The 25,134-nt window shown below is 35.9% G+C and overlaps 2 protein-coding genes across 5 annotated transcripts; both read left to right on the top strand.

The window, feature by feature from the left end:
* Positions 1 to 4,409: 4,409 nt before the first annotated feature.
* Positions 4,410 to 9,153, top strand: LOC113763187 (uncharacterized protein At1g03900-like). Of its 2 annotated transcripts, XM_027306930.1 has the most exons (7): positions 4,410 to 4,781; positions 5,566 to 5,612; positions 5,953 to 5,996; positions 6,087 to 6,131; positions 6,243 to 6,279; positions 7,586 to 7,873; positions 8,894 to 9,153. In XM_027306930.1, the coding sequence occupies exons 4-7, from the start codon at positions 6,100 to 6,102 to the stop codon at positions 8,993 to 8,995; spliced, it is 459 nt and encodes a 152-aa protein (XP_027162731.1). In that variant the 5' UTR covers positions 4,410 to 4,781; positions 5,566 to 5,612; positions 5,953 to 5,996; positions 6,087 to 6,099; the 3' UTR covers positions 8,996 to 9,153. The 2 variants fall into 2 exon arrangements, with proteins under 2 accessions (XP_027162731.1, XP_027162730.1); XM_027306929.1 differs by having other exon boundaries at positions 5,953 to 6,131.
* A 1,546-nt stretch (positions 9,154 to 10,699) lies between these two features.
* LOC113761003 lies at positions 10,700 to 23,996 on the top strand. Of its 3 annotated transcripts, XM_027303792.1 has the most exons (15): positions 10,700 to 10,794; positions 12,047 to 12,091; positions 12,181 to 12,572; positions 12,655 to 12,724; positions 12,858 to 13,250; positions 14,457 to 14,547; positions 14,701 to 14,742; positions 14,833 to 14,903; positions 21,125 to 21,201; positions 21,357 to 21,435; positions 21,543 to 21,932; positions 22,217 to 22,317; positions 22,567 to 22,652; positions 22,724 to 22,806; positions 23,137 to 23,996. In XM_027303792.1, exons 1-15 carry the CDS (start codon positions 10,789 to 10,791, stop codon positions 23,407 to 23,409), a joined length of 2,199 nt encoding a protein of 732 aa, XP_027159593.1. In that variant the 5' UTR covers positions 10,700 to 10,788; the 3' UTR covers positions 23,410 to 23,996. The 3 variants fall into 3 exon arrangements, with proteins under 3 accessions (XP_027159593.1, XP_027159594.1, XP_027159595.1); XM_027303793.1 differs by lacking the exons at positions 21,125 to 21,201; positions 21,357 to 21,435; XM_027303794.1 differs by lacking the exons at positions 10,700 to 10,794; positions 12,047 to 12,091 and having other exon boundaries at positions 12,464 to 12,567.
* The last annotated feature ends 1,138 nt before the right edge of the window (positions 23,997 to 25,134 follow it).

Genomic DNA, 25,134 nt, shown 5'->3' with positions numbered 1-25,134 from the left:
ATAATTACACTTAGATAAAATTTTATACTTGAATTTGCTAGATTACTAATTAAATTTAGGTTGTTAATTCTTATAAGAATTAATGATTCTATAATAAATTATACTAACTGAATATTTATTATGGCATAAAAAATTATGAGACGTAATATTTAAATATATTTAATGACTCGCCGGTTGGACCACTCACCCACTGGTTGAACCAATGACCCGTTGACACACCTCTTTCACCGGATTCCTCTCCGGACTGGGTTTAATAATTATGCTTGAAAGTCAGAAGATTTATTAGACTATCAAATATTTGAATCCATTTCCCATCATTTTACCTATTCTTCGAGAATGAATTCAAAATGATTTAACATAAAACTCAATAATCGAAAACCAAGAACCTTATTATAAGGACTCTTACTTTAATTTATTTTTTTTGTTTTTCTTTTGGTTAAAACACCCCAAGGACTTTTTCATTGTTTTCTAAGTATGAGCCTAAACGCCCATGTAAACGGAATCTTGAATAGGCATTTGATAGATATAGTTCAAAAAATAGTTCAAAGAAGACAGCTAAAGAATATAGTACTGTATATGTGGATGGTAGTCCTAACTCCTAAGAATTTTGTTGTGCTTTTTGAACACGATTGGTCTAAAAAATGTTGGTCTCTTAGATAAACAAGAGAAAAGCCAACAACAACAATTCCCTTAAAACCCGAATGCCAAAAACATTTACACCTTTGTTCCAATATTAGAGTTATATTTTGAGAATCTAAATTTTTGTAAAGACATATTAATTATTAGAGTAAATATTATATACACTGACAGTGTATACACTATTATCGTTAGATTCATGGCATGTGCACAAAAGTTGAATTTGAAATTCAAAATTTGTATAGTTATCATTCATTCAACACTGATAGTATATACACTGTCAGTGTAGGAAAGATTAATCATAATTATTATATCTAAATGAGGAGGCATTACTGAATTCATATAATTATCGTTTGAATTCAAAATACTCCCTTATTAAATGTACATTATAATTTTAAAAAGTTATTTTTTAAATGGTAAAATTAGAAAATATATGTTAACTTTAAAATGATAATCCTTATTATTTTAGAACACCAATAAAGTAAAAATTTGAGTACATTTCAATATCTGTAGGGTTACACATATGTGAGGGCCCTTGACAGACAACGAGAAGTATGGAGCTTTTTGGGGTTTGGATTTCCGTAAACTAAAAAGAGGGTACAGTGCATCAGAGATCATCCAACTTTTGCCTTTTGGATGGTGTCAATCCACCCATTCAACTATTTCTTTTTTTTGTAACAAACAACCCACTGAACTCTATAAACTGTTTTACCATTCTACAGATTAATTTTTAATTTTTCTTGCTAAGACAAATGGAAACAATCGCCACGCATCTTTTGAGGGGCAATTTTGTCAAGTCGTCCAAATTCCCTGCCCATGTTAATTGCAGTTATTCCGTGGCAGCAGGTCTGTGTTTCTTTCCCACAATTTTAAGCTAATTACGTATTTTACTAACCACAAGATGCCAAGGAGACATCTCCGAGATTCCGAATTACCACCGATGAAAATTGTGCAAAGCTTTCCTAGCCCTTGGAACCGAGGAAAAAAGTGTTTTGGAATTAAAAAGCGCTGATGATGATGTTCATAAAATTCTTTGAAAGGTTGACAAATCAGAGGCCAAAAGTGCAGAAATTGACAGGACGAAATTTGGGAGAAAGTGTTTGGGATTGCTTTTGAAGGAACATGGGTATTCCTAGTGTCTCACTCTTTGATTTTGTGAAGTCATTTGAAACAGGACCAAGACTCTATTCTGCAGGTACTTGATGAAATTTAAAAGCGTCGTGTAGTTTGGATAAGGCTGTGGCCTTCTGTCTATTTTATGTTACAGTAAGATGGAAGTAGAGAATGCTGCTTTGCTTTCAAGTGTTTGATGAAATGTATCATAATATGTAGTGTAGTTGCAATGTATCATGAAGTGCACTTGTAGGCTAGGTGTTCAATGAAATGAACAATTTCCTATTTCAGAGGTTTTCGTGTCTGATATGAAACTCCCTCTTGTTTTTATTTAATCTTTTTGGTGGTTTGTAATAGGTCTTTGTGGCCTCTAAAATTATACTTTTTTTTGACGAGTGAGCCACTTGATTTTGCATATTTTGTGAACAAATGAAATCATACATTTTGATAGATCAATCTTTGTTTAACTTTGCATCCAATGATAAGAATGGATTAAAAAACAATGCAACCTCCGTAGTAGTCCGTATCCATAATTCAGTCAAATATCCAGACATTGGAAGAGCAATTTTCAATACATGGTGTAACCATGTTCCAACCCAAGAACGGGATCAATGGATTTGTTTGGATTGAACATTATTTTTTCAATTTTATTTGCTTACATCATCATTACAATTTCCAATACATCTTTTTATTTTTCCAATTACTTTTTTATCTCACATACATCACATCACAAAAAGTACTACAGTAAAAATATCCCAAATAACATACAATCCAAACAAAATATAACCCACCAAAAAAAAACAAAAGAAAAAAGAGTCTTAGCAATTAGGTCAAGCAACCAGTTGACTTTGTTTTCCTAAGAGTCAAATATAACCCCTGCAAAAAAAAAAGATAAAGATAAAGATAAAAAATCAACTAAAAGTTTACTATAAACTGCAGCATCGGTATTACAAATACAGCCCCTCCTGAGTAGCAGATCACTCTTTTCCGAATCCTCTTTCCATTCCTCTTCCACCGTATTTAGTTTCTTTCCTCCATCACTCCAACCATACAGTAGTGTATCCTGTCCCAACCAGGCATGGATATCATTACTCCAGACCTCTTTTGGTTGCCTGATAAAATAACTGGACTAATAGCAATGCTCCAAAGCGTAGTTTAGTGGGGGCTAGTCTCCATTTGTCCTGACTCCGGAGTCCTGATGCCAAAAATTAACGAAATGGTCATAGTGAGGCAGTTTATAGAGTTAAGTAGATTGTTTGGAAAAAAAAAGGGTTGAACGGGTGATTTGACACTTTCGAAAAGTTTGGTGGCCTCTGGCACACTTTACCCTTAAAAACTGCAATTCAGTATTAATAAGCAAATCACAATTTCAGTTTTAAAAAACTTAAACAAATCCTCAAGTAGTTTCATCGTGAGTTCAGTGTGATTTTGGTGCTATGCATGATCTACATTTTTGTAAGTGTGGATAAATGCTTTGTCAATAACTATCATGAAAATATATGGCGAATTTGTACCACAAATAAAGTAAATTGTTACCAAATGAGCATATAAGAGATGATTAAACTTAATATAGGCTAGTGAGACTACGGTTAAACTCGTTGAAAAAAATAGGAATGAAATTATGGAAATTAGTTGAAATAATTAAATCATATTCCATTATGTACTATATTGCATGATATCAAGTCCAATACAAGCTATCTGACCAAAAAAAAAAGTCTAATACAAGTTATCGAATCGGGAATAATTTCTAACAAATCCAAGGAATGGAAAATGAGGGAGTTCTTCTTGTAATCTATTAATCAATTCATTGATGATTATTTCATAAACTACCATTTATATTTTATTTGTTGACAAGAATAAATTTTAAATTAAAAACTTTTACATTAAAAACTTTTACATTACAAAAATCGTAACTATGCAGGACAATAATGTAAGATATTTGGGTATATTAGAGCGTAATTTGGCACACTTCTATAGATGTTCTAAGAAATGCAATAGGTAGAGAAAGATTTTTTCTGTAAAAGGGGGAAAAATTGAGTTACTATGCCTTCAATTCTTTCGTTTGGTAGCAACGGATTTAGAAAGAAAAAAAGGGAAAGAAAAGAAATCAGAGTTTTCCTTGCTTTGGGAGATTTTCTGAGAAAAGAAGAGGAAGGATGCAGAAGGATTTGGGCGGATGACTACAGTGCTACCATCTCAAAATGCCACTATTGCCCTTGGAATGATAAACAAGAAAAATAAATTTACATATATATATATATATATATTCTATATCCCTTCATTTCTTTTCTAAACTCCCATACAATACCATAATCTTTTACCTTCTTTTCTCCTCCTTTCTTTTTAACTTTGTAGTATTGTACTATAAAGAACTTTAACTTTATAGTATTATACTATAAAGAACTTATATATAAAGTGGGAATGGGTGGTGAAATTTGATGGGCTTTCATCCTCCATGTGCAAATCACGTGCAAATGCTTTCTTTCATTTTGCTCTTCTTCTGTTTTCTTTTTGTCCCTTTTCATCTCGTTTGGTGTGTTTTTTTTTGTTCCTTTCCAAGCAACCCACTTTTCCAACTTTTTGATGGGACTCGATGGCTCAGATAATTATTAGCCATCTCCCACTCTCCACCCACTTTCCCCTCTCCATTTCTTCATCATCACCGCCTCCATTACTCCCTTTCTTCCTCTGTTTTCACTTTCTTTCTTTTTCATCACCCTGATCATCATCATTCAGAAATAAAAAATTATACCCAACCAACTCCACTTCTCCATTTTTTCCTTCTTTGGAAGCCTACCTTTTCGTTTCTTTTTTTTTCGTTTCTTCTTTCTTCCTTTACCCACCGGACCAAAACAAAAAAATGCAGATGATTCCTTTGTCTCATGTCTTTCTCCTCACTTCCCAATTAATGGCCGATCCCTGCCAAACTCTCTCTTCGTCGTCAAAAAACAAGAAAGGGGGAACAAGGATGAAGGGGGAGGATGTTTGATTCATCTCAACCATCTGCACATTTTTGCCCAAATATAATCATGGTAAACTTTTACCCCTTTTGCCTATGTTTAATGTCCCTTTTTTCGATTTTTTTTTTAGTAATTTTTTCCTCTCTTCTTATGGTTTGGTCTTTCTAACCACAGAGCGAGAACCTTCATTCCTTTGCTAAGATGTGGTATACTTTGACATAGGCACCCGTTATATCTATATCTACTAGAAATTTTACCGTACAAAAATAATTTCGCTGACTGATTTTTTTTTATGGGTTTTGTTGGATTTTTTCCCAGAAATATGTGTTCAGTTATTGTATTTATTGAAATTTAAGCTTTGTATGCCCTCATTTCTTATTTTATTGCATATGTTTTATCATTTTTTCCCCCTTCTACTTTTCCCTTGGCTTAGAGCATGTCCAACCATTAATGAAAAATTTTAGTAAGTCTGAAAGAAAAAAAGAAAAAAAAGTAGAGAGTTTCTTCTCTTGTGAGTTTTCTCCTACTTTTAATATTCATATTCATATTCAATGGTGAAAATCAAGGGCAACAAATAATTTTATTGTTCGGTAGGTAAAGGAGAAAGGAAAATTTTCTGTTAATTTTTGTTTCCCTTTCCATATATCAAAAGGTAAGTTTTTTATGCCCAAATTACTTAATCTCTTTCAATGTGTTTTGTACGTCTTTTTTCCTAATATCTTCTTGGTTTGTAGCACCATTACTAAGAAATTTCAGATAATATCTTCTTACATGAATTTCTATAAACTTTAATGGTGGAATTCAAGTTTAAACGGTACTACTTTACCTTTTAACGAATATTTTTTCTTTCAACTAGGATAACAAAGATGCAAATGCCTCACTATTGCAGCCCCTATTTTCTTGGTACTCTTTTTTCTCTTTTTTTCCTTTGAGATTTATTATTAGTTTGTTTTTCCAGTGTTGCAGGAGCATATTTGATAATTTTCTTATGGATCACTAACATTCCTCAAGGATGAATGGTAAGTTTTTATGGAATTGTAAAGTAATTCTTATACATTACTGTTGAAGAAAATGGTTAGCTAATTTTTTAAATTAGAGGGATTTTTGGTGAAGAATTTCATGTTGTGCTTTTAAGACTGTGTATTTTGGCTTTTGTGCAATGTAGCAGAAAGATATAGAACTTGATCTTGTTGGGAATTTTCCATATTAAGTTATTCTTGAGGTATTCTACACTTTTTTGCAGGGATGAAAATAAGAAGCAAATGAAGTTGAAAGGAGGCATCGAAGGTGAAATTTTCCTTTTTTTTCAATGTTGTGCCCAATTTCCATTTTTGCCCTTTCTCAGCTATTCATGAAATTCATTTGTTTTTCTACTAGCAACTACACTAAGATGAAAGGGGGCAATAATTGCCAAGAAAATCTGTATGTGGATTTTGCCTTTCTTCATATGTCAATTTCTTTGTAGCTCAGTTTTTGTTCTTTTGACTTTATCTGGTAGTTATTATTGAATATTTTCTTTCTTTTTTTTTCGAGGTTTTTTGATTGTACAAGTGCTAGCCTCATGGTAATGGTAAGTATACGAAAGAATTAATGTCTTCTAATTTTTTTTCTTCTTTTCGTTTTTTTCCTCGACTACTCAAAAAACCTTTTTCTAGAGCTTTTCTTTTTCCTTTTTTGGAATAGGGTCTTGTCATACCTTGCCTGATGGAATATATCTCTCTTTTTGCTTTTTGTTAAAATTTAGTTTTACTCTATTCAAATTCCTGGTTAATTTGCTCGGTTAATGTTTTACTTCTTTGATGTCTAATGTTTTGTGTGGGTAGAAATTTAGGAATCTGATATTTACATAATTGTTCATCTCCATAGTGCTTAAAGTCCCATGTGTTTTAATGCTTACTAAGGTCCCAAGACTTTGATATTTTTTCCTCTCTCTCTCTCTGGTTTTTTTTGGGTGGTATTAGTATTTGAGTTTTGCTTTGGATTGTAGAATGTCACTTATTGTTTAGTGCTGAAGCTAATTGCATGCATGATCTTAGTTTCTTTGCTTAGTGATGTGCCTGCTGAATTCATAGTTTTCAATCTGTGTTTGGAATTTGTAAGTTACAAGCTTGCTTAAATAGGTTTAATAGCTCTATTCTGCTCACAAGCCATTGGAATTGTCAGTGTTAAGAGTACTTTGGCATGAGGCAATTGGTGCATGCATGGCTACTTTTCTATTTCAGTTTTGTTGAATGTGCAAATGGCCTTTTCGAATTAGTTGTGACTTGTAAGTTAAGAAGCTAGATTCAAGTACAGAGTCCAGTTATTGCTTCACAGAGTCCAGCTATTTTCAGAGTATTACCTCAATATTTTTACTTGCCATCTAAAGATTATTTGATTATTGTTAAGAATTTGTCGTCTGTTTTTCTACCATCAATGTTGTTAAAAGAATTTTGAGAGTGGCCACTAGATTGTTGATTTCTTCAAGACTAATAGTTAAGCTGGTATCTGTTTGTCTATGTTAGGATTTTTTACTGCACTGTTTACTGATTTTGGGATTGGATAGGCTATTGAAACCTGTTGGGTAATAGTTAGACTCATCATTTTTTGTCTATGGTGGAATTTGTGCTGCATTCTCATCCTATGCTTACTTGTCCAATTAAGATGAAAATGATGAAGAGGAATAGTCATAATTGGCTCTTGAAATTGATTCATTATGTGTTTCTTTGGAATTCATTGTCTTTCCTTGTTAGGTTTATCTAGCAACCTCAGATTTTATGTGCAAGTTTTGCTTTCTCTTCATTTATTACATTCTGATATTACTGGTGAAGTTTTAGTTATTGTGTTGATGTTATCTTTTTTTCTTATGGACTAACATTTTTCTTTTTATCTTTTAGGAAGGTGAAACTATCCGAATTAATGTGAAGAACAAACCTCCTAGTGGAACAGGCATGCTTTCACCTGCAGGATTGTTAAGTGGACATCCTGGAACTGTAAAGGCCAAAACTCTAAGTATAGCACCACCTCCTAGTGGAGGAGTGAGGATTCAGTCTCCTCTCCGACCCCCTCTCAATGATTCTGCAGCTGCTAAGATGACTTTGGGAAGGCATAATACTACTCTTAAGGGGCCTAAGGAAGTTGCCAGACATTCTGCTGATCCACAGGCAGATCTGTCACAACTGGAGGTTCCCATTCTCCTTTCTGTTACGTTTTTGGAACTTTTTTTATCCTTCTATACAATTTGAACAACAGAATTTTGTTTACCAAGAGACTTTGTTATTAGAGGTAGATAGAGCACTTAATTGTAGTAGACTACAATCAAGAAAATTGAGACCTGCCAACTTTCCGAAACTCCCATCAAGAAGGATCATTGATCATCATGTGATTGGAATAAAGGACTCATCTGAGTCGATTTAAAGGACAATTCTTCTTGTGTTTAAGGATGGGGTTGGTAGTTTAAACTTGAGGCTTTTTGTATGAGGTGTTCAACCTTTTTATTTAACCTTCATTTAGGTCCATGAATTGGTTGGTCATATAAAACATCATTTCTAAATTATCTTAACTGGATAATTTCAGTTATCGAAAAGCATTTTGCCCACTGTTTGTTTTCTTGTGATATTCTCTGATCTGCAGTATAGATATAGTACTTAGGTGTAGCTTTCCAAATTAAGAAATTTAGTGATACAACTGGTATTACCTGATCTTGTGGTTTTGGGGAAGTGGAGGTAAGGTAGGGTCATCCTTTTCAGGTGATTATGTAACTGACTTCTTTGCAAAATGTTCTGAAAGGGAATATAATGCATATTTAGAAACATTTGGAAGCAAAATCTGTAACAAAAATTTCTAGCAACCTTTTGTAAATTACCTTTACTTCAGTGGCATTTAGAAAGACAAACTTATCTCGCTTGATAGAGATTCATAAATATAGGAATCGTCAATATCTTGCTTGATCAATATGTTCTCATTGGTGCTACCTTTTTATGTCATGTATGTAGACATAAAATATTAGCTGCTGTTTTACCAAATGTCTTTTATTTGGAATTGTTCTGACTTTACATGGATATGCTATTCTCTCTCCAACCTGTGTAAATAGGCTTGGTCGTTTTAAATGGTTTATGTAGAGATACAATACTTGTATCTCGGAGTCAGCTTGTGGTCTACTTGTGATGAAATTTAATAGCGGTTTTGTTGTTGGCATTCTGCAGAAGAATCTTCCTACAACCACTGGAACAGGTTCTAATAAGTCCACTGCAGCTGGATGGGTTGGTGGTTCGGATCTTTGTCTCGTGTTGTATTTAACAAGATGAGAAAAATTGAAAAGAAAATGCATAACTGAAGGAATTTCAATATGTACTCCATCTTTGGAGGAATAATTATTCTCGAAATGTGTTGATATCGTTCTTTTGACATACTTGGACTGCTGATCTCAAATTTATATACGTATAACACAAGATAATTCTCTTTCCTGGGTTTCTGCCCCACTGTGTGTTTTTCTTTAAGTCGTGATCAAGGGGTTGAATTGCTTTTATAGGATTGCAGTTATTTCCTAAAGAACACGCCTTTGGGGATAGTGGGTAAGGCTTAATATAGTTTTGTGTGGAAGCGTCTCTTGGGACGGGTTGGATTAGTATACATTTTGTATGTACAGATTTGTCCAAATATGAATGACACGTAATTTATGAATGTTTTAATGCTTTGGATGTGTTTGGATCGATATCATTTGTAAAAAATTATTTATTTGCATCACAGTTTATTTTATAATCGATTTTTAAAATTTTTCAATCATCTTTTCTATTTTATGTATATCATATCATAAAAAACTATTCTTACAAATAATATTCCCAATATTGTTCTAACTAATATTTTTAAATAATTTCCTATTTAAACACAATTACTATTTTTACATGTCAGAGTTTTTTTCTGTTTTTTGTTTTAAACGAAAGAGCATCTTCCATGCAAAGAAGGTTAATGGAGTTTGGTGGGCGAGTACACCTTTCCCTTCTCTAATTAGACTGTGTTGAGGTGAAAAAGGAGTTTAACTTGGACATGTAGCATTCTAGGATTGTAATTGTTTAATTCAGGCATTATTTACAAGTTGTGAATGTGTCAAGCTAAACTGTAGTCGGGAGTATAATTTGACTTTGTATTATCAATTTCACGTACGAAAGAAGGCTTGTATTGGCAGGTGTAATGTCAAGAAAATACATCTGATCTTGCCTGTGTCAGTTGATACTTTATTTTTTATTTTTTTGGCCACTTGATGATACGTTTTGGTATATATACAGAGACTTACAATCACTTTCCCTGCTTAAAAAATCCCATCGGTTGAGACACTCTATCTCCTATAGTCATGTTAGTAAACATAATTCTGACGTTTTAGAGGGAAATCCAAACTATATGCTTTTTGGGACAAACAAAATGTTAATGTATATGGCAATCAATTAAACAAATATGCATCCGCCAAAATATGTTTCCAGCAAATTTTTTTCATCTATTACATTTTATAAAAGAAAAATAAAACTACATGTCTTTTTCCTCATTGAATTTACTAACATCCTTCTCATTCATAGCACAAGCTGTACACGTACATTTCAATATCTTTTCTTATGCAGCTACTTCACCTATTCATTTTTTATTAATAATGTCTTAATTTCATTCATTAAACAAAATAACAAATACAACCATACATAACATGCAAGTCAGCTCATACTGGGCATCACTTTAATTTCTCACCGTGCGCAGGCACGGTGTCATCTTGCTAGTCCATTGTAACTTTAATAAAGTTTCTCTTCCTTTCTTACCTATCCTAGCGTCTCAAATCAAGCCCTAAAAAAGCCTCCCACACAATCCTTTATAATAATCTTCATTAACCAAACTTAAGCCCAGCAGCCCAATGGCGATACCCACTCCACTCCAAACCAACAGCCCACTCCCCCCTGTAGTAACCATCTAATTTTATTGGGCTATTTCTTCTCCTTTGCTCATGCAAGCTCCTTCACTCGCTCCTCATCCGGCTGGTCGCCTGGTCCTCCTCTTCTTTCTGCTTCCTGCTGCTCTGGTGACGAGGGTTTAGGAGACAAGTTTGTCTTAAGAGAGTTCTATGGCGGTTAGTGTTTTATTGCTTTTGTTGTACTTTTTCTTACATTGATTTTGTCCAATGAATTCTACGCATCAATATTTTTAGATGTTCTTGGGAATTTGTCATTGATTTTGCATCAACTTTCTTAGCAAAGCAGATGGACTGCTTCATTAGTATTGTTATTATTACTACCATTAAAAAAAAAATACTACTGTTATTATGATTGTTTGGTCCTGAGTTGGAATGGGTCGACTCGGACACTTGGGTTTCGTTTTTTATAGGTTCCTTTCGACACTTATATCTTCTCTTCGTGCTTCGTTTTCAATCCATGTATGGCCCAAGTGTCGGGATGAACTCTTGAAAAGTTGAAGCTGTCATTTCATAAGTCAAGAATTACACTTTGGCTTTTTTCCCCCTCAAATACAGCTACAGTGACAGGGTTCTCCCTGCATGTCATCTCTAGTTCATACATATAGAGGCATTCAACTAGGCAGTTCTCTCAAAAGTTTGTATCTTGTTTAGGTTAGTTATGTTAGTTTTTTATGCAAAATTGTATTTAAGTGGTATCTTTTGGTGTGTTATTCATGGTTAAGTTCTAGGAAAGTAAGTTTCTTTTGATAGAATCTGGAGAGATTTCTGGGAGACGAATACGCAAAGGTCCACAGTGTTTTGACAGAACCTGAAGGGATTTCCAGTACAGGAATACACAAAGGTTCCTAGTGTTCTGATTGATTTTGAAGAGCTAAAAAACAGAATAAACAGAGAGGACAAGTTCATTAGCTTCTCAAGATTTGAATCTTTTCATTTTTCTCCAAAAGTTGGGTGGAGTAAATAAAATGCCTGTAACTAGTCTGTTGAACAAGTGCAGGAAGTCCTCTCATGTGCGTGCCGGTTGAGTATTTTCCATTCTGCTTATCATATCCTGTTGTAGAAATGTCCCCCCATTTGAAAGAAAAGAAAACAAGTATATTTCATTTCCAAAAAATGTATGGATAATTGATACTACTTTCTTCTCTTTTGCCATCCTGGTTCATGTATTCGGTCGTAACTTAAAACCCAGATATGTAAACTAAAGAAAAAGAGGACAAGGAAAAACTTACCAATATTTACAAAATGATGAAACAAAACCATTCCAATTTTGATAGGCGGGGTTTATGGTGTTTCTGTGGTGAAATTTTCTGTTTTCCTGCCTATCCATGGTGCCTGTGGACATGGGTATGTACTTTAGGTAGTTCTCTCATTGAGTATGTGTTTAACAAATTTTCCTTATTAATTTCAGGGGTTTTCATCCTCCAATGATGAAGAGAGGCATTGTCCCAAGCTGGTATTCACTTTAGTCTAATTGCTTGCTAGCTTATTAAATGCACTTCAAAATATTTACTGATGTCCTTTCTTGGAAATCTTCGTCATCAGGATGCTGAGAGGAACCGGTTTGGAGAGAAGATTAGGCATCTTATTGAATATGATAAGAAGCATGAGCTTGTGGAGCTGCTAAAAAGCCAATCTGATATAGCTGAGGAGTGTTTTGACAGAAAAGGCCTTCCACTGTCATCTTTCATTTTAACGCACTGCCTTCAGTTTCGTGCACTTAATTGTACAGAAGCATTATTTGAAGGGGAGACTGGTGTGACCCTGAATTTAGATGAACTTGGAGTATCCCCACTCCATACGGCAGCGTCATTATTATGGCCTAAATTCACCAAATATTGTCTAAAATGTGGTTGGTGTGCTGATGCGAAAGTTCCCAACCGTGGAACAGATTATGACGGTCTACTGCCTATAGATTATGCTCTTTTTGCAGTAAGGTCAATTTTCAGTTGTTATCCAAACTTTTGTAATTGAATACTAGTTTTTTGCTAGTTGCTACACTTCGCTTAATTGCTGTAGGAGGAGGGTTTACTGGACTCAAGAGCAATCGCTGTACTTGTTGATTTGTGAACTTACTGGAGAGGGAATGGTAAGGAATTTTACTACTGTTGGTGATAGTTTTTGATCAAATCATAGTGTTCAAATTTATTTCACAGTATGGCTACTTACATCTTATTTGGAACTGATGTTTGATTATTTTCTTTTCTGCCATTTTGTGGCAGATTGAGGCCACTCAAACTATGAGGTTGCTGATAGAAAAGATGTCTGAATCAAATGTTTCTGAAGTCATATGTCGTTATGGAGCAGAAGCAAAAATAATAGAGTTGGCCACATTGCTTATACTGTCCACAGATAGAAAATATATCAGGGTTGACGATCTTTACATGCCCAGTAGTTATGTTTCCTCAGTGGACCGGATGACCTTGCGCCAATTCGTTGTCAATGAGATTGTGATGCTTGAAAACAAGTTGCGTAATCTTGTGCTGGTTGGCAGCTACAGTTTGGCGAAGTGCAAGGAAATGAAGAAATCAATGATGTCTATACTAATGTTACTTGAGATTTTTCAAAGGACTCATCGTCTGATTGCATTGGCTGTTAGTCTGGCAGAGCAAACTGTATGTTGCTCTAGTATCTAATCTCTTTCAATTTTTCACTTAGGCAGCTAATTTCTGCATCTTCATGTTTCTGTTACTTTGGGAAGAAGATGTCATAGGTGTTGCAAGTGAATTTGTTGTCTAAGAGGAAAGCCAATAGTTCTTTCTCTATCTATGGCTTTTCTCTTTTTAATTTTAATATATTAATTCATACATAAAGGAGAAAAAATGAACTTTCTCAATGTTGGAAGAGTCTTAAGATTTCAAAGGAGAAAACACCAAAAAATTTCACATAAAACTAGGCTTCATTGTCTTATTTTTCTCATATCTGAAATTCTTCTGTCATCCCCCCAAAAGCAGCAGCTTGTCAAATGCGAACTTTAAAGGCCAAGATACTTTTTCAGAAAGGAAAATGAATTTTGGTACAAAGAAAAATTTTCTTTCTCTTCAGGAATAGGAAAGACAAATGGATTCTGAAATTCCACATAATTGTCATAAAAACAGAAGTAGATGGGGAATTCAGAAGATGATAAAAGGGTTAAAAGGCAGATTTAATAATCTGCCATTTGTCGTCTTAGTGGTTTTCAATTGGAAAGCATTGATGCTTGGTCTTTCCAATCCAACTGACATGTGAACGGGCCATTGGTGAAAATCCTCAATCTTGCAGGTAACCTTCATGAAATGAGAATGAAAAAGGATTTAATAATTTGGGGTGGGATTGGGGGGAGGGGGGGAGAGAGAGTTCCTTAATTGTTTTCTGAAGTTCCTTTTTGAAAAAGTTGGCATCTTGTATATTTTGGTTGTGGACACAGTTTAAATGAATTTTAATCCTGGAAAGAGATTTCTGATGCTCCTTGTCATAGAAATGTTGTATATTTTGGTTGTGGACACAGTTTAAATGAATTTTAATCCTGCAAAGAGATTTCTGATGCTCCTTGTCATAGAAATGAATTTATTTCATTTGGTTGAAAATGTACACAACTCCCGAGTTTTTCCAGATTTGCTTGGAAAACTATTATGCATAAAGTGCTGAATATCACATGAATATCGGAAGGATGCAATATCACATAAATGTAGACAAGCATATATCTTTACACACAAACAAACATATGTTTGTCCAAAAAAGATGAATGGATGGATGTGATCTCTTGTTTGTTGGATGGCTAGGTTTTTTTAATTCAAATCTGTGATAGTTTGTCATTAGTGCACCAATTATGATGGTTGCAGTTTCCCTCAACAGCTGCTGGTATTGGACGCGTGTTTGAAGATTCAGGCTTCAAATTGAGCGGCCAAGAGACTTCATATCTTTTTAAACCATGTAGGATGCAAATTTTATTTGCTGAACTTTAATTTTTCGTCTTTTCTTTTGCCTTAGTTTATGTCTTTAGTTTCTGATGATTCCACGGTGCTTCATCTTGATCAGCAATACTGACACTGACTTGTATTTCTTGGTTTCTTTTGGTCATGAAAGTAAAATTGGATATACCAGAACTTAGAATGCAACCTAGCTCAGGTTTTTCTCTCAGCCTGTTTTATGATTTAGTGTAGCTTGTTTCACGGTTGATTTGTGATTATTTTCATATGTTTGCTTGCAACTATGCAGAAGAGCAGCTTCCTGGACTCCACTCTTATTTCAGGTCTGGCTTACCAGAGCTAGATTCCTTTGAGACAATGGTATTGATAACTTATGAACTTTTTGTGGGACCATTTGTCTTGTCACTTACCTACTAGAAGTCTATTTTAGAAGTTTGTCTTAAAATGGTTGCTTCCTAATAACATTTAGGTTGCCTTGTTCAAATAGGTTTCCTTTTTGGCATTTGAACATGTTAAAGAGGCCACAAAGTATTAATATGTTTTATTAGCTGAAAAATCACTTATGGTTTTGTCTTTGAAATTTAATTAAGTCTTTGTCGTTTTACCTATCAACATTTTGGGTTCATTTATGTAAACTTTAAAAAAGAAAAGGAAATAAACAAAACTCTGCTTTTCTTTATTTTCCCACACATAAAATATGCTTACAAGGTAGGCATTTATAGGACAATCTTATCACAATTCTGCCACAACTTAAGGTAACAGAATCATGATTTTAGGGATTACGTAATCAACTCATATCCTATCTTTTATTTTAGTTAATCTATTCAAACTCGATTGATCATAAGCAATAAAATCCCATAATCATGGGAGATAATATCTTTGACAACCCCCTCTCAAGTTGGTGCGTATATATTTATCATGCCCAACTTACTTGTAAGAAGTTCAAAATTTGGTCTAGAGAGTCCTTTGGTGAGAATGTCAGCTATCTGCTGAGCTGATGGAATGAATGGCATGAAGATAATTCCTCCTTCAAGTTTCTCTTTTATGAAGTGGCGGTCAATCTCAATATGTTTGGTTCTATCATGTTGCACAGGATTGTGAGCTATGCTAATTGTCGCCTGGTTGTCACAATAGAGCCTCATTGGAAGTTCAATAGGTTTTTTCAGCTCCTCTAAAACTCTCTTCAGCCATAACATCTCACACACACCATGAGCCATAGCCCGGTACTCTGCCTCTGCACGACTACGAGTTACAACACTTAGTTTCTTACTTCTCCAAGTAACCAAATTGCCCTATACAAATGTACAATACCCCGAGGTTGATCTTCTATCAATGACTGATCCTGCCCAATCAGCATCTGTATAAGCTTCAACAGTCTTTCGATCTCTCCTTTTAAAGAACAATTCCTTTCCTGGAGTACTTTTTAAGTACCTCAGAATTCGATATACTGCATCAAGGTGCTCTTCATATGGAGAGTGCATAAACTGGCTCACAACACTCACTGAAAAGGCTATATCAGGACAAGTGTGAGCCAAGTAAATTAGCTTTGCCCACTAACTTTTGATATCGAGCAGTATTAACTGGTGTTCCATCTTTTATATCTGCTAACTTGTGATTTGGATCCATAGGAGTGTCTGCAGGTCGACATCCACTCATCCCTATTTCCTTTAAAAGATCCATAACATACTTGCGTTGGGACACAACTATGCCCTTCCTGGACCAAGCTACCTCCATCCCTAAGAAATTTCATAGTGTTCCCAATTCTTTGATTTCAAAGTTAGAAGCAAGACTTTTCTTCAACAGCTCCATCTCAATTAAGTCATCTCCTGTGAGAATGATATCATCCACATACACAATGAGTACTGTTATCTTCCCGTCTTTGGAGTGTTTAACAAACATGGTGTGATCACTCTGATCTTAGGTATAGCCTTGATCATTTCCTGACCTAGTAAATTTGTCAAACCAGGCCCTAGGAGATTGTTTGAGACCATATAACGATTTTTTTAGCTTGCAAACTCTAGACTGAAACTTCCCTTTAGATCCAGGGGGAGAATTCATGTACACCTCTTTCTCTAAATCTCCATTTAAAAATGCATTTTTGACAACAAGTTGTTGGAGTGGCCAATCAAGATTTACTGCCATTGAGAGAAGCACCCTAATAGCGTTTAATTTTGCCATTGGAGCAAAAGTTTCAAATAGTCGGTCCCGTAGGTTTGAGTAAAGCCTTTAGCCACCAAACGAGCTTTGTGTCGTTCCAATGTCCCATCGGAATTATACTTGATGGTAAAGACCCATTTACACCCTAATGCTTTTTTTGCTTGTGGCAGGTTTGTTACTTCTCATGTTTGATTCTTCTGAAGAGCATACATCTCCTCTTCAATAGCCTTTCTCCACTCTAGAACTTGTAATGCTTCGTGTACATTCTTTGGAATTTTCACAAAAGAAAGTTGTGAAGTAAATGTCAAGAAAGTAAGGGATAACTTTGCACTCCCTTTTGAAGTGCAATAGGAAGATTCCAATCAGCAATCTTTGAATCAGAGGAAACTTTATCTGAGGACTCAAACACATCAAACTCTGCTCTAGGTTCGGATTCCTTGTTGTGAAGAGAAGGGGGAGCCTTTTCTTCTGCTCGATAATTTTTCTTGACATAGGTTTTCAGATTTTTTAAGTTGCGTTTCCATCTCTTTCACTAAGAGAATTTGACTCTGTTATTGCCACTAAAGATAAGAGATCCTCTTCTAATCCCTGATCAAAATTTTCAAGTTTTTCAAAATCCTTTTGACGGGCAAATTGAAGAGAGTCATTTGATTGTTCAGGATTATTATCTTGAAAAGATTCTTGTTGAGGAAATTGTGCTGTAGATTCTTCTAAAAAATCAGGAAAATCGATTCCCCTATCAATAAAACTTTGATCAGGAATTTGATTTTTAATACGAAAAAATCATCTTCTACAAGTTCTTCTATATGCCGAGTCCCCCCGAAGAGGATCTCCAAAAAAAGGTTGATCTTTAGAAAATGTTACATCCATGGTTACAAACATTGTTTTCGAAATGGGATCAAAGCATTTATACCCCTTTTGCGTGGGTGCATATCCAAAAAAAATGCATTTTCTTGCTCAAGAGTCTAACTTACTTTGACCCTATTCATGATTGTGAATAAAGGCTGTGCACTGAAACATCTTTAATGAGATTTCATATATTAATCGAGAAATGGAATAATGTGTTTTGAAAAAATTCAAAGGAGTTTGGAAATTTAAGGTTTTTGAGGGCATTCTATTTATGAGATATGTAGCAGTTAAAATTGCTTCACCCCTTAGATATTTAGGAACATTTCTTGAAAAAAGTAATGCCCTTGCCACTTCTAAAAGATGTTTATTTTTTTTTTCAGCTACCCCATTCTATTATGGGGTATCATTGCAGGAGCTTTGATGCACAATCCCTTTTTTAAGAAAAAAATTCCCAAAATTTTATTGAAATATTTTTTTCCGTTGTCACTCCAAACAATTTTGATTTTTTCTTGAAATTGGGTCAGAACCATGTCGTAGAAATTTTGACACACACTTGCAACCTCTGATTTCTCTCTTAACAAATAAATCCAACAAACTCTTGTGGATCATCGATGAATGTAACAAACCATTTTTTTTCAGACCGAGTTGAAATTCTAGAGGGACCCCAAACATCAATATGTAATAGAAAAAACGGTTTTGAGGGTTGATAAGGCTGTATAAAAAATGTAGATCGATGATGTTTAGCCAATTCGCAGATTTCACATTGAAAGGAAGATGAATCCTTATTCTTAAACAAATCTGGTAATAAATATTTCATGTAATAAAAACTAGGATGTCCAAGTCTAAAGTGTCATAGCATAATCTCTTTGTTTCTAGTAATTGAGACGGACCCATAACATGTGTTTTTGATTGGTCGTCACATTTGATCCATCTTCAAGGAAGTAAAGTCCTCCATTTTCTCAAGCATATCCAATCATCCTCCTCGTGGTTAGTTCCTGAAACTCATATAAAGAAGTGAAAAAATTAATCCGACATTTGAGATCCCTGGTTAATTTACTTATGGACAGCAAATTGCATGATAAATTTGGAACATGAAGAACTCTTCGAAGTGTTAGAGTAGGAGAGATGACAACGGAACCTATGCCAACTATAACGGATAATGATCCGTCAGCAACCTGGACCTTTTTATTGCCTGTACATGGATTGTAAGTTGAAAATAATTATGACGAACTGATCATATGGTCAGTGGCCCCAGAATCAATAACCCATACAACCCGTGGACAAGATGCATTTGATGTTTTACATGAAAGAGCAACAGTAAAATGATTACTATTTTTAGCAAAAGAACAGAAAGGAGTGAAGCTTTTTTGCTTAGTGACTGAAAATTGTGGAGATTTAAAGAGTTTGTATAGTTGGCTTAATTGTTCCTTTGTGAAGGCCGGTGTCTCAGAGTCGGTTTGTTGCTTTTGAGAATCCTCATTCACAGTCTGCAATGCCTTGCTATCACCTCCATTTTTCTTCTTGAAATTCGATGGTTTTCCATGTAATTTGCAGCACGCGTCCTTTGTGTGTCACAGGCTTTTACAATGTTTACACCAGGGCTTCCTTTGTTTATCTCAGTCCAAATCTGTTCCCTTAGAAACCAATGTTGAAATCTCAACTTCACACTCTGCCTTGGACTTTAGCAACACCTTACGCCTTGATTCTTCTCTCCTGACCTCGGATAATACTTCACGAATGGAGGGAAGAAGAGGCTTCCTGCCCAAAATACGACCTCGCACCTCATCAAGTTCTTGATTTAGTCCGGCCAGGAAGACATAGACTCTATCGTTCTCCTCCCGTTTCTTGTATTGAACGCTGTCTGCATGACAGTCCCATTCATCTTCATAACAAAGATCCAATTCCTGCCATAAAGTTACCATCTAATTGTAATAGGTTGTAACATCTCTCTCTTCTTGTCTTGATTTCCACAATTTTGTCTTGAGATTGAAAATTTGAGACGAATTCTCTACATCGGAATACATATCCTGAACAGCGTCCCACGCATCTTTGGCTGTGGGCAAAAATAAATGTGGCTTTCCTATCGCTGGTTCCATAGAGTTTATCAACCAAGTGATAACTAGAGAGTTCTCTGAATGCCATCTCTTCAAATTGGAATCTTCAGCAGCTGGTGAATTTCTCCAGTAAGGTGGCCGAGTTTACCTCTGCCATCAATAGCGAGTTTTACGGATTGAGCCCATTCCAGATAATTGGAATCATTTAATTTATGAACGGTTATTTGCAGGGAAAGCAGAGTAATCCGTAGTTTGGGTAACTATTGAAGAAGAGGATGAGTCTTCTCTTGTGTGAGCAGTAGACTCCTTAGATCCAGTCATGGCTGCTCGGTAGTTCAAGGACAGGAATTGGTATACAGCCGGAGCTCTGATACCATGTAAGCTTCAAAAAAGAAAAGGAAATAAACAAAACTCTGCTTTTCTTTATTTTCCACACATAGAATATGCTTACAAGGTAGGCATTTATAGGGCAACCCTATCACAATTCTGTCACAACTTAAGGTAACAGAACCATGATTTCAGGGATTATGTAATCTACTCACATCCTATCTTTTATTTAGTTAATCTATTCAAACTTGATTGATCATAAGCAATAAAATTCCATGATCATGGGAGATAATCATGGGAGATTATCTTCGACAATTTATATGGTCAATGAGCTTGTCCTGTCACGGGCTGTTCTGTTTTTATCTTGACAAGAGTGGGATGTAGAGTTGATTTACAACCTTGAATATGTTGATGCTCCTTCCTGTTATCTATTACCATGAACCATAGACTCTTCTCCTTGGTAGTAGCGCTGTTGGATGTGACATGACAGAAATGAACACAAGAAGAGAAAATAGAGGGGTAGAAGAGGGTTCAAAGTTTTTATTGTTGTTTATACACTGTGTGCATGAGTTAGACATGCATACGAATGCAGAGGCACATCAAATAAGATGATTTTGAGAAAAATTAACCAATCTGACTATAGATGCGTGCAACATAGCCTCTGAAGCATTAGGTTTTAGATCTGGTTGTTTTTAAGTTCTTATTTATACTTCCAATATGTGTATGCTTCTGTTAGATTTGCCTCTTTCTGCAAAATGTGTTCAAGGTTTTGATCAACCCAGAGCTATCCTTTGTAGAATTACCGTTCATTTTATGGTATATAATCTTTGCGTTAGATAGATTCTCGGTTCTTAAGAGACCTAGGTGATAATCAACTTGCTTTAGATGCAGTTCCACTATATTCTTCTGCAAGCAACGGTGGATACATGATCTATTAGTTTAGGTCTGTGGGGGCACTCGTCAATTTAAGGCCAAACTCAACCAATTGTTGGAGTATTCTTGTCTTTCTTGATACTTCATTTGGATCTCAATCTAGCAATATATCATGTTCTGATTTGCTAAGTAGATACCTGCCTGGAGCAAATTTTTTGTGTATCTAAAAGTACTCCAAGTAGTTACAGGTTCCTCTTTGTGGTTTAGTGCGCTATTTCTGCCATCACTTGCTTAGCTAATTTAACTCGTTCTCTTGAACAGCCTAATTTTGGGTGGGATGAAAGTGATCCTGAGCATCAGAAACTGCTTCCAATGCGTGCTGCAATTGAAAAGTTATGGTAGGAAATACCTAGACGTGTCCTTGTCCCCCCCCCCCCCCCCCCCGGGGGGTTGTCGTATCTCTGCCACATGCATCTGTGGATCTATCTCGATCTTGCTCTTGGTTCCATACATTTTTTCCATTCTGACTCTTTTTTTTACCCCTTTTTTAAAGTTCTGGTGCAAATATATCGCAGTGGACACCGAAGGAATCAACTTTTAAGTTAGTTATCATGCTTTTCCTTCTGAAAATGGTTTGTTCTTCTACTAATTCAGCTATTGGCATGTTACCTGTTACCAATATATTGAGGAGGAGATAGATTTAGTGTTAATCACGTCAAATTGACTGTACCTTTGGCAGAAAGAAACTTGGGAGACTGCTAGCTCACTTGCACAGAACTTAGAGAAGATCAATGAGATTTCTTGCTGCTATGCTAAGGAGGGTAAACTGATTGAGTTGTCCATCATACTCTTGGTGGCAAGGGAGAAAGTCATGTGCCCAATTGTCTTTCAGATTAGGGGTGAGAAATGTATGAGGTCCATGACACTTCTACAGTTCATCAACAGCGAAATGGCTCAAGCAATTGATCTAGAGTGCAGATTAACTGGACGAAAGACAAAGCTAGAAGAAGAGTTGGACAAGCTATGCAAACAAAGGAAGTTGAATATGATGTCTGCTCTTGAACTGCTTGAAATTTTTGAGAAGGCTGGTTCTGCCCTTCAAAAATATTTTTGGTCAGAGAGAGGAAATGTAGGTTTGCTTTTAAGTTTCATTGTTTTTCTGGGGTTCACTTGCTTTAAGATGTCTGTTGTTTGAATGAACTTCTTAAAACTGTGTAAATGTAACAATTTGTTAATTTGCATAAATTCCCCGTCTACTGGTACTGGTTTATGACTTTATGTATGGGTTGTTGCAGATTTTTTGTTTTTTGGGATGATTCACAAGTGTAGAGCTAGAGTTATGTTTGAGCGATTGGAATTTGCATCTTCCCTGGTTTCTTCCTTTACACTGCCTTATATGGTGTTTATTTTTAGGTGCAAAGAGAAAAAGTTATCAAAGATGTCTGCATGCTGCTATCAGAAGCTGGTTTTGACTTAAAAGAAGAAGAAATTGAACTGCATGACGCAGTTGACAGGTCTGTTCTTACCGTTCCTTGGGACTCAAGATTTGGTTGCTCCTGTTTCTTCCTACATCCTCCGCTTTCACAAATTGATCAATTGCATTTGGGTAGAATCAATTCTGAAATAATACAAACTTCATGATATTTTTGCAAACGTAGTAAACTTTGAAGTAGTTTATAAAGATAGAAAAGGAGAGACGTACACATGCGGTGTAAGTACACATTTTAATGATAACATACATTTTTTGTTCATGGTATTTGAAGCTCGATTGAGGTTGAACAACAGAACGAGGCATTACAAGACCCACACAAGAGTTCTGATGTGTTACGAGATCTAAGCAAGATTGATGGTACGTTGATCTGTTTAATAGGCCCAGAATACGTAATGCTTTTCATTTGTCTAACTTTTCGCTGAACGCAGAAATGGCTACTGAAAGAGGATGTCAAAGGCAACACCTTACAAGACAATCTTACGTGCTGCCATGTGGTTTTGTTGAGTCATATGTAAGGAAAAGAAGAACTTTCACCTCCTTAAGTGGCCTATTGCCGTCTGAAGTAGTGACTAAATTATTGCAGAATCACCATGCAATTAAATTGGGCATAGATTTTTTATGGGAATCTGCATGAATTTGAATTTATCATGACCTTGGATTTGTGGCTTCACAATTGCATGTAGTCTATGCTTCATGTAAATCTGTTGGGGATGGTCATTCTTTCATCCGCGGAAATCAAATGTCAATTTCAATTGTAGCAAATATGGTGCCCCTTTGAGTATTTTTTTCAACCAACTGATTTGGAACCATTTTGCCTTTTGCATGTTATTTCGGATGAAAGGCTACATGTGGTAGGCCCAATGACATGAGAAACTTTCTTTTTGCACGATATCCAAGGGAGTGCTTTAATTTGCCATCTGGTGCCCAGTCATTTCGTGCATTTTGGACTTCCAAAGACAGTAAAGCCAGGTATTGTACCAGCATTCCAAAAGCATTTGGGGTTCAAGTGGAACCTGTGAGAGGAGTCAATTGGCTCGTGCAGAAACTTCCAGCCAGCAAGCGTTTTGCCTCCGTTGCATTAGCAGCCAAGAAACTCATAAGAGGAGCCTCATAGAATGCTAAACGGAAGGTAATGTGAAACATGATCTTTAGAACCCGGATAAAGGTTGTTCCTTGTAAATTCTGGTATTTTAGTTTAGGGTGTTATGGTTGTTTGGTCGATTACTTTTTGGGTCGCAGTCCTGGCAGATTTAGGTATTCTTTAGTTTCATGTGGGACTTCGACGCGCACATTGTTTAGCCAATTTTGTGGGTTTCTAAAGCTCTGTTTTGAGTTATGTGATGCATATCTATATATGTGATGCTGCCTGCTTTGTATTTTTGACGGGGTTCTTGAAATATCTATATATGGTGGATTCCCAAGGCATCATCAAAGTGATCGCAGAGAGCTGGTTTTGGAGAGTGGTAGATTGTTTCTTGCCTGATATAAGAGGCAGTTGACTTTCTGCTTAAAATATTAGTACTCTGCGTATCTGTAGGAGTTGAATTATTTGAGGATTTAAGGTGCTGTTTCATTTTGTTGGTGTTTTCTTATTTTGCCCCCTCAGTGGTAGTATCTGCACTAGAATCTGACCGGACATGAACATGTTAACTGAGGATTTTGGGTTCACGACTGAAGTTCAAAGTATTAACTTATCCATCACCACTTCCACAATTCCCACCACCGCCCCCAACCGAAAAAACCCGGGCCCCTAGATTGGGGGTTTCTTCCTGTTAATGTACTTCTCTTAACCACCTTTATTGATTGTCCAGCTTGAGTCTCATCCCAAGCTTCCATATCCCATTGCAATTAAGAAGAGGTGTTCTTAGAAGAAAAGGCTCGATTACGTATCCGAATATCGCAATAGGGCCTTAAAAGTGCAGGCGCACGGAATAATGTCGCTGCAAGCTGACACGGAACAATGCAGGGCGTTGTAAGCTTCATAGTGGAGTCGTACTTGCACCATTTGCAAATGCATGAAGCTGGATTTCAAGCATAAACAAAGAAGTTAGGGTTTGAAAATGCAGAAAACTGAGGGCCCGTTTGGTAGGGTGTACAATGCCATCCATGGGAAGACATCTTACTTGAAAGTAATTTTCCCAGAAAAAACTTGGGTTTAATTCTCAACAAGATGGTTTAATTTCTTGTGTTGGGTTTAATTCTCAACATGTGAAAATCGCAAGATCAAATTGGGGCCTATGCCTACTAGTTTCCCTTCACCAGCAATCTCCATTGCATGCTACATCACGCCACCACAGAACTCCCCAAATCCCGCCAGTTCCTCGAAAGTCACCATTAAGATCGAAGCACGAGCCATCAGAATCTCCCCTCTCTATTCCGTTGCAATTTTCTCTATTGGGATTTGGGCTAGTGGTGGCTTCACACTCTCTTACCGCTGATCGGAGATCCATCCCCTCTCTCTCTCTCTCTCAAGATTGCAATTTCTCCTAACCCCCATAGATTTTAGTCTAATTTTGCAGGTATTCGATGAGGATATGTCAATATACGCTTGTCTTTGAATGGGTAAGGGTGAGAAAAAGAGAGATGCACATATGGAGAACAAAGGCAAGAGGTAATTGTTACTGCCACAATCCCTTTCATGCTACTCAGGCTAAGTTTTTTCTATCTCTATTCGTGTATTTGTCTACTGTTGAAGCGGTAGTTATCTATCATGGGAGCGGTAGGTGTTGGTCTGAGTGAGATTGAACAATGCGATGGGTGTAAGCAGCTGAAATTAACTTCAGCAAATCTTTTAAGGAAGTTATTTCACATCGTAAGGTATAAAATGTTTAATGTGGGA

The sequence above is a fragment of the Coffea eugenioides genome, chromosome 2 (genome assembly GCF_003713205.1).
Source record: "Coffea eugenioides isolate CCC68of chromosome 2, Ceug_1.0, whole genome shotgun sequence".
In the NCBI taxonomy this organism is placed as follows: Eukaryota; Viridiplantae; Streptophyta; class Magnoliopsida; order Gentianales; family Rubiaceae; genus Coffea; species Coffea eugenioides.
The sequence above is the reverse complement of the archived record's forward strand: the minus strand, read 5'-3'. Positions and strand labels throughout refer to the sequence as shown.